Raw genomic sequence first — 9,819 nt, 5'->3', positions numbered from 1 at the left:
CTGTACTTCATATACTAACACAACCAAATGACCTGGATTGCAATTGAGATTATTTAAGTACATGGTGTAAGTGGTCAGAGCTGTTTGAGATTCTGAACAGATTATTACAGCAATTGTGAAGATCTCCACAGACCTGAATCCAACATATATTGTTATTATATTATTATCAAAATTCCATTTGAAATCAACCACAGCTTGAAACCCTCAGCCTATATTTGTCTATATTTAGTTTAAACAATAGCATTTGATGACTTCCCAAATGCTATACAGGCTGATGTTGATGTTATTTGATTGATAAAGTATGGTCACATTTCATTTGCTCTGTCAAACCTACCCTGTGGAATGACTTTAACCAATTCCGGATATTTGTGTGTGCTCTGCATACAGACTTGACTCGGAGACTCCTCCTCCCAGCGCTCTAATGGTATTTCACTGTGAACCCGCAGGAAAAAGAGACCGGGGTGAAGAAGAAGTCAAATCTGTTTATTGCTCTCCAATGAAATCATGTTGTACTGTTCTATACACCCCAACATACTACATCTTTCAGCGGAGAGAAGTTTTGAAATATCAAACACAATGTAACATCACTCAGTCTATACTGTACATCTTGTCTATGTGACACATACAGAGGAGACAGAACATGCAACAGTTGTGTCAGAACACAACACCGAAAAAGGTTAGCCATGAAAGTTGTGGCTAATCTTTCAGGTGACATATAAGTAATTGTCCCCCATCATCCTTTAGATATGTCCTATACATTGTACACACTGTTGTCATATTCTGACGGTATTCCTAAAGCTGGAATCCTTAATGGTGAAACAACCACGTCCGCTTGCAATGTTTTTCCCCCTCTGACATCATTGCACGAGCTATAAAAGAGCATAGTATGAACCGATTACATTTTTTACCATGCTTCGCGACGCTCCTCAGCTCAGCAAGAAAAACAACAGTGGTGGAGCAGCCAGTAGTGTTGTTTCCCCCAACTGCAGATTCCATCTTTAACCCAATTGACTTAACTTTTCCATAGCTTTTTCTCCACAGCTGCCCTTGTGGTCCGTCTCCACACTACCACCAGAGCTCACCCCCTCCACTACTCCGTGTGCTGGCCCTCTCCCTCCCCTGCAGCTTCAGCATCTCCGTCACACTCCTAGCGTAAACATCCCTCAGGTTCACCCCTCCTCCCCGTGCTGCCTCACCCACCTCCGAGTCACCCAGCGAACCCCGCGCCAGCCTCTTGAGCGCCTCCCCGTGCCGCAGCGCCGCCTCCTTCATCTTGAGAGTGAAGTAGCAGGCAGAGAAGCGTTCGTTGATGATAGCGATGGGCAGTGCCAAGATCAGGATTCCAGACAAAATGCAGAGAAAGGCCAGTACCTTGCCCAGGGTGGTGTCGGGGCGGATGTCTCCGTAGCCCACCGTGGTCATGGAGGTGGTGGCCCACCACCAGGCACACGGCACGCTGCTGAAGGTGGTACCGGGGATGTCATGCTCCAGGGCAAACTCCACCATGGCGAAGATGGAGATGCCCACGGAGAGGAAGAGGAGCAGGAGACCCACCTCCTCGTAGCACTGGGTGATGGTCAGGCCCAGGGACTTGAGGCCTGGGGGACACAGGGATACAGAGGGCTGGGGTCAATTATACATCTTGTAAGGAGATTAAATGACAGATTACTTATTCAGGTCGTACACCTGAAAGTGCATAGTCTAACGTTAGATAGTCTGACGGCTGTCTGCACTGATGCGTTAGCATGATGCCATCTGTTTGAAGACCATGCTGAAAGTGTACACTCTTTGATGATATGCAAATCTTAGTGTGGCAGGGGAACACTTTCAAGTGTATAATAATTTACCTGAATAATTAACTCTTAAATCAGTCTAAATACCTTTTCACTTGCCTAACATGAAGGTACTGTAGTGCATCTATCCAACTTATACACTGTATTCCACAAACAGCTAATGTAAACAACAAGTGTTGATGTGCGAAACTCATGACTGAGAATTTAGTGGGGAAAATTTAACAGCAAGCTGGCAGTTAAAACAAGTGCAAAACTCTAAATATACACAACTGAGCAGGTGGTAGGACTATTCACACGCTGAAATTGCTTGTAAAGCTCTCCAAACATCTCAAGTAGAAAATAGATATTGGGTGAAGTTTACCAAGTTTACTTTATGTTCTTTTTATCAAATCTCTGGCACATAAATAAATAGACTTAATAAAAGGTATCACTAGTCACTTTAAATGACGCCACTTTAATAATGTTTACATATCCTACATTACTCATCTCATGTATATACTGTATTCTATACCATCTACTACATCTATGCCGCACACCATCGCTCATCCATATATTTATATGTGCATATTCTATTCATCCTTTTACATTTGTGTGTATAAGGTAGTTGTTGTGAATTTGTTAGATTACTTGTTAGATATTACTCCACTGTCGGAACTAGAAGCACAAGCATTTCGCTAAACTTGCATTAACATCTGCTAACCATGTGTATGTGACCAATAACAATTGGTGTTGATCAACTGAAACACTATTGTGAAACTATATGGGATCAAAATGCGACCTAGCTAGCACATTATGTTCTTTGGAAGTTCTGGGAAAGCACGTTTTTGGTTTTCCATTGGTTCTGGAAACGAAGCCATAAGTTTCCTGAGCGGTAAAACTGAACATTTTTTAAAAACGTTCTGAGAACAGAAGTGAACATTTAGCCTGTTCTGGGTACATTTTTAGGTAGGTTCTGAGAACGTTTTACTATGGTTCMCTGGTTTTATTAATTATAGGTTATTTGAAGGTAATTAAATCATGTTCTGAGAACATGTTTCAATTAGCCTTAATAACACTGCTAGCTTAGTTTGGATTAACTATGTTGAACTCCAAGCACAGATAGGACACATGTAATTTTTTTTGCTTAGGCATTAATCATGCAAACAAATAAAAAAATTATTATGGCACAGCGTCAGTGAGATTCATACCTATGCTCATCTGTTCTCTATCCATGGAATTAGTCCATTGTGCCACTAGGAGGGAGCTAGCATGCCATTTTTTTTACTCATACAAAGCTGTTCATTTTAGTCTATTCAAACATTTTAAAGGAACACTTAACAAGATGGATGATAGTGAGTTGTGTTGATGCTGAGAACAGAATGTATATATTTTTCATTTGCATTCCTAAAATGTTCTCTAAACATTACTAAAGTTTTCTTGTGGTTTTATGGAAAGTTTTCATAACGTTCTCAGAACAAATTTGAGAACATGACCAAATAGAACCATGAGGAAACCWATAGGAAACATTATGCTGTACTACTGAAATTCACACAGAAGAACGTTGTATCTTAACGTTCTCGGAAAACAATGTGAGAATATGACTTTAAATAGAACCATGAGAAATCCTGAAGGAAACGTTATGCTGACGTTCTGAAATTCCCACAAAAGAAGGTTGTTTCTTAACATTCTCTGAACTATTTGAGAACATTCCCAATTTCAAACAAGTTGGAGAACATTCTTAGAACATTACCAAAATTGAAATGAAATGTAACCATGTTTGAACATTTAGGACACGTTTTGTTGAAGTAAGAAAATAAGAAAATAACGTTTTTTTTTTGTCAAGTTCCTTAAATGTGCTGAGAATGTTAAAGTCAAGCAACTATCCTGCACCATTCCAAGAAGTATGTGGGAAGGTTGTATGCAAAATAACCATAGGACAACCACGCTCTCACCAAGCTCTAAGAAACATATGGCTCTCAGAACGTTATGTGCTYGCTGGGTCCTTTATTAGATTATATGGGTGCTTTCCAATAGCACAAACAAGGAGGGTTCATAATAATAACACACTCTCAAGGACAACGCCAGCTTTACGGTCTCTCTGAGCTTCATGTATCTGTTTTCATATTGCTTTTGTATGATCTTTTTTCCCTTATCTAATCAGATTAGAAAGACACCCTGAGTGCTGTGTCCAGAGATCTTCAGGAGCAGAGGAAAGAATGATATTATATTAAAATAGGAGATAAGTATAAAATGATACAGTTATCGGGATGCACCTTTGTTCAGGATATTGTCACAGACATATTGTCACAGACATATTGTCACACACATGACAAGAACACTCCTGCCTTTATATTTTCAAGTAACTTTAGTCAGATCATGGGACTTAAACTGAGCAAATGTCATAGACTCCTCAGGGATATCAAGATGTCCCAGCATGTAGACAAAGTGGAGAACATGCCCTATAAATCCACACTTTTCCCCTAAAAGCATCTGTTTTATTAATGGCCATCACCCAGAGTGAGAAATCTATTTCTCTCTCTCTTTCTTTTCCTGACGCCATACTTACCAGTTTGTTGAAGTAGCATACTAGAGGGAATATGTCACAATTGCAGTCATGGATGCCAACATTTGTAATATATCCCATAATTCTATAAAAGTGTAATGATGGCCTAGTGTGTCAGTGCATCCTAGATCAAAGACAAAGTCGACCTCTCATCACCTTTTCTTTTTTCTTTCCTCTTCATTGAAAGGACAAGATGTGACGTGCTGGCTCTGTATCTGTCACAGTCTCTGATCTACTGCCTCCCCTCTTATCTTMTCTTTTGGTGTGGTAACATCATCTCCCTTCATTATGCATGGACTCACAGCCTACATCCCAAACCAGGGYTCTCATCCCTCGCCAAAATCAGCAACATCCAAGCCATTCACGCGCACGGACGCACATTTACCAAGACACACACAAATGGACTCAGGAACATTCATCTGTCAGGCCCCCTTTTCTCAATCTTCTGAGGAAATTTGTGAAATATTAATTAATATATTTTTTTCTCCTTCTCCTAGCCTGTCATCTTTCCCTTTCTCACTCTTGCTATTTAGTTCTCTGTGAACTCTGAAGCATTTATTTGGGCTGCAATTTCTGAGGCTGGTAACTCTAATGAACTTATCCTCTGCAGCAGAGGTAACTCTGGGTCTTCCTTTCCTGTGGCGGTTCTCCATCATAGTGCATKAAGTTTTTTTGCGACTGCACTTGAGTTCTTGAAATTTTCCAGATTGACTGACCTTCATGTCTTAAAGTAATGATTGACTGTCATTTTTATTTGCTTATTTGAGCTGTTCTTGCCATAATATCGACTTGGTCTTTTACCAAATAGGGCTATCTTCTGTATACCACCCCTACCTTGTCCTAACACAACTGATTGGCTCAAACGCATTAAGAAGGCAAGGCACACCTGTTAATTGAAATGCATTACAGGTGACTACTACAAATGATTATACTGTATGTGTCATGCCCTGATCGGTTTCACCTGTCCTTGTGCTTTTACCCACCCCCTCCAGGTGTCGCCCATATTCCCCATTATCCCCTGTGTACTTATACCTGTGTTTTCTGTTTGTCTGTTGCCAGTTMGTCTAGTTTGTCAAGCTTACCAGCGTTCGTCCTGTCAGCTCCTGTCTTTTCCCAGCCTCTCTTTTTCTCGTCCTCGTGGTTTTTGACCCTTGCCTGTCCGGACCCTGTACCTGCCCGCCTGACCACTCTGCCTGACCCTGAGCCTGCCTGCCGTCCTGTACCTTTGCTCCTACTCTGGATTATCCMCCCCTGCCTGCYTTGACCTGTTGTTTGCCTGCCCCTGTTGTCACAATAAACATTGTTACTTCACACAGTCTGCACTTGGGTCTTACCTTGATAGTATGTATAGATAGATGACTACATTACCTGTGGAGTGGCGTCCCAGTTTGAGCATGCGCAGGGACCTCATGAGCCTGAGCACCTGCACCACGCGGCCCATGTTCTCCAGCTCTGTAGAGCCACCGTGCAGACTCTCAACTGCCAGAGTCACATAGAAGGGGAGGATGGCTAGCAGGTCGATCACATTGGGAATGCTACGGGTGAAGCGGCACTTGTCGCGYACRSAGACRAAGCGYARCACCAGCTCGCCRGTGAACCACACCACGCACAMATATTCCAGTGCRTCCACGAAGAAAGGTGTACCCCCGTCACTGCCCCCACTCTCGTCACCGATCCCGTTCCCACCCACATCCCCCAGGTCCAGCGAGATGAGCACAATGTTGACAATGGATACCGCCACGAAGATGATTGACAGCGTGCCGAAGGCGCGTGCCGCTCGTGAAGACTCTGGCTTCTCCAGCAGGTCCCACAGGCGCCGGCGGAGATCTGGGCATGCGGCGTCGTTGAAGTCTTCGTCCTGGCTTTCGTCAGCCTCAGCCTCGTTCCGCACATCCAGGCTCTCCTTGAGCTCCTTGCGGCGGTAGTAGCGTCCCCGGCAGCAGGGATCGATGCAGAGCTCGTCGATGCCCCAGTACTCAATCTCCTGGAAGAAGGAGAGCACGCAAAGCTCCTCCCTGACATGCAGGTGGCCTGTGCGGTAGAAGTTTATCACATACTGGAAGGTCTGTGAGCTGCGGTCGAAGAAGAACTCATTCTCCAGGAAGTCAGTGTCGTCGCAGAGCTCCAGGGCAGAGTCCCGTGTGGACAGGGCCAGCTTGCCCAGACGGGTTTCTGGGTGGGATGCCAGCAGCTCCTGSGAGAGAACGTAGCGGCTRCCWCCCACRTTGATGGTGAAGAAGTCCAGTGGGTCGCCACAGACAAGAGGGGGCTCGCTGTAGAAGACGCTRGAGTCTATGGACASGAGGGAGGTSCTGTCCCYGTAGAACTCAGCTGGGCTGGATGAGCTGCTCATCATGGCGGGCACAGGCCTGCCTGGGGTGGAGGGGAAAACCTGAAGGGCACCAGGAGTGCAGTTGGGTATCAAGGAAAAGGTAAAACACTGAGGTCAACAGTTGTTCAGGTTCAAAGTAGTGACTGGCACCAAAGCCAATTAAGACCACCTAGAGAACAGTTAACATGTAAGTCAGAATCTTCATAATAATTCCAAGAGGAATTCTCTACTCTGTCCCTGCTTGTTCCATCCCCTGTGTAGCCTATTAGCCATGTGGCAAGGGAATACATTTTACTGCTTGGCTAGAAGCAGCCATTAGTTATCCCTAATCCTCAGTTAAACTCCTTCTGCTCCCTGAATGAAGGAATCCACATTTCATTGGCTGCTCCTACCAAGAGCATCGTGTCTGACATCAGATGAGTGAGAGGGGGAGAGAGAAAGAGAGGGGAGCGAGAGAGAGGGAAAGACAGGGAAAGAGCCTCTGGCCGTGTCCTACTTATTCAAAGCTCTTTGTAGAGATTTAMATATTTTAGCTGGCCTACCTAATTAATACAACTAATATTCCTATTCCCGCAATCATTAATTCCCTTTGTTAAGTCTATCTGCTATCTAACAACCTCATGGTGGTAATTAAGTCGCACATATTTAAAAGATAAATCCTGAAAAATGGATATCAGAGCAGTTGATCTGTCGGCAAGAACACAGACACTGTAGAATGTGCTCACCTGTCATGACTGAAAGGAACTACCATATAGTGAAAACATGCTCTGTGTGTAAAAGTGGTGAAGGATGATGATGATTTTCCTCCATTTTAAGTGAGAGGAGGAAGATAATACCTATGCTATACCAATTGATATTGTAACAAATCCAAAAGGGGCATGTAATGAACACGAGGGGACAGAGAACTGGTTTCAAGCCCAGGGCACAGCAGGTGTTTATTGTAAAGGACCACAGGAGGAGGCAGGTAGCTGGGTCCAGGGGCAGGCAGAAGGTCATACACAGGGTGTCCAACAAGGCAACAGTACAGGCAGGGAAAAGGCTAGTAACGTAGTCCGGGAGATCAGGCAATAGGTTGATAACAGGAAATCCGATAGGCTAAGGTACAGGCAGGGAATAGGCAAAARGCKTWGTTAGTGAGGCAGGCAAAAACTATCATACACGGGAGGAGTAAATCGCGGGAAAACCAGCGCTCCGAAAGACGTGTGTCACAAAACAAACAATACCTCACAGTGATGGGGTGCAAAGAACTGAACTGAACTAAATAGTGTGTGATAATGACATACAGGTGATTAGAATTCAGGTGATTGGGATGTGGAGAGTGAGCTGCGTTCAGGGGATCTAGGTGTTTGAGAGTGTGAGCTGGAAAGTGGGCTGGAATGTGTGCTGMGTTCAGGGGATCTACGTGTTTGAGGGTGTGAGTTGGAAGCAGACGTTACAGGGCAAAATGTCAATTGCAATTTAAATCAAAAACGTATATGATCCTACCAAACAAGTTACTGAGTATGGAGATATTCTGATTATGTTAACTCTACATGTTTCTACTGTCTCTAAATGGCTGTGTGAGCAAATACACATATAATGAGAAAATAAAATAAGACGCCAGAATCATGAGTAAATTGGATTTTCATGCAGACAATCACATTAACGAATGTGGTCATTGCAGAAGATATTTGATGAGCAWACATGAGCAGACTGTATCACAACTGGCCSTGATTGGTGCCATAGGGCGGCGCACAATTGGCCCAGCGTCGTCTGAGTTTGGCCGGTGTAGGCCGTCATTGTAAATAAGAATTTGTTCTTATTAACTGACTTGCCTAGTTAAAAAAAAATACATGACAGAAAAGGCAGGATAAATGGGGGTGTCTAGACAATAACAYTGTAAAATGGCATCCTATTACACAATACCTACAACAACATTATATTACTGGCTCAACATCATAATGAAAACGAAATGTACTCATGTTTTTCATTTCACTTGCAAATAAAATAACTACCTACATTTTGTAAGCCTAGTGGGTGAGCAGTTTGGATTATGTAATAACAGAGCACCACATGTGTTTCGAATGAAAAATAGCTRTAGATTTTCTGGTTATTATATAAATCATGAATAAATATGCAATATACAAGTTGCTCTCAATTATTTATTACATTGAAATAAAGTATTCATACGTTTTGCATTAAATTGTTATTTGTTGTCAGAGAAATTAGGTTACTGGAATGAACCATCTCTGAAAGATTAGGCTGTACTGTATCAAGTGGACCACCAAACAACAGTAGTAGTCACGAAACTAGCCCGAATAATATCATTTAGCCAATTTAACAACTTAACAAGGGGAAAAAGATTGGTCTTACCTGGCTATATATCGAGAGTTTTCATCTTGATAAAAGGGATGGTTGAGTTTTCCATCCTCTCCATTAGCCAAGTTCTTTTTTATACTCTGCGTAAAACAGTCAGTTATGTGTTTTGACACTAGTGTTGGTCATGATTCTTATCTTCTTGCGAGCCGAAGTGAAAAAGAGCGCCAGTTACTCGAAGAAAACATRACAAAACTCCGTGCGTTTCAGACAGCTCTATGACCTCAGATGCGCACCGCGCACTAGACCATCKTGGCTCTGTCCTTGCTATCGTGGATCCTTTGGACGTCCCTATCCCTTTAAAGTTGAAATAAAAAATGGTTTAAGGTTAGGGTTAGGTAAGGGTTATGGTTAATGGTAGGGGTTAATGTTATGGTATGGAGGTCCCAATGATTCCGGATTGTTCTAACCCTTTAGGCTCGCGGTGCTTTTTCAAAATGTTGAGTAGCAACGCAAGGAGTGGCGTTAGGAGCGAACTGTTTTTCTGAATATAGCGCATGCAAATGTMTTATGATGGATCTTTAAAAATCCAATATAGCCTATTCATATTAGAAACCATGAAAATAAATATTTCATATGAGTTTTGAACGCGGGCTCGTCATTAATGATATTACGTTATGCAGATGGATATTTCCAGAGAAATGGCATTTTAGACAATTTCACGAAATTGKTCCAGTAAAAAAGGTTCMAAGAGTGTGCAGGGCAAAGGGTGGCTACTTTGAAGAATATCACATATAAAATATATAAAATGTGATATAATATAAAATATACACTGCTCAAAAAAAAAACGGGAACAC

At 42.7% G+C, this 9,819-nt stretch overlaps 1 protein-coding gene across 1 annotated transcript; it reads right to left on the bottom strand.

Annotated features, from left to right (window-relative positions):
* Positions 1-462: 462 nt before the first annotated feature.
* Positions 463-9,453, bottom strand: kcnv1 (potassium voltage-gated channel modifier subfamily V member 1). Its single transcript, XM_023989012.1, has 3 exons — positions 9,020-9,453; positions 5,704-6,727; positions 463-1,598 (listed from the first exon to the last, which is right to left on the bottom strand). Exons 2-3 carry the CDS (start codon positions 6,689-6,691, stop codon positions 1,066-1,068), a joined length of 1,521 nt encoding a protein of 506 aa, XP_023844780.1. The 5' UTR covers positions 6,692-6,727; positions 9,020-9,453; the 3' UTR covers positions 463-1,065.
* Positions 9,454-9,819: the final 366 nt, after the last annotated feature.

This window comes from Salvelinus sp. IW2-2015, linkage group LG6.1 (assembly GCF_002910315.2).
Source record: "Salvelinus sp. IW2-2015 linkage group LG6.1, ASM291031v2, whole genome shotgun sequence".
NCBI classification, from domain to species: Eukaryota; Metazoa; Chordata; class Actinopteri; order Salmoniformes; family Salmonidae; genus Salvelinus; species Salvelinus sp. IW2-2015.
Note: the sequence above shows the minus strand (reverse complement) of the source record. Positions and strands in the feature narration are given on the sequence as shown.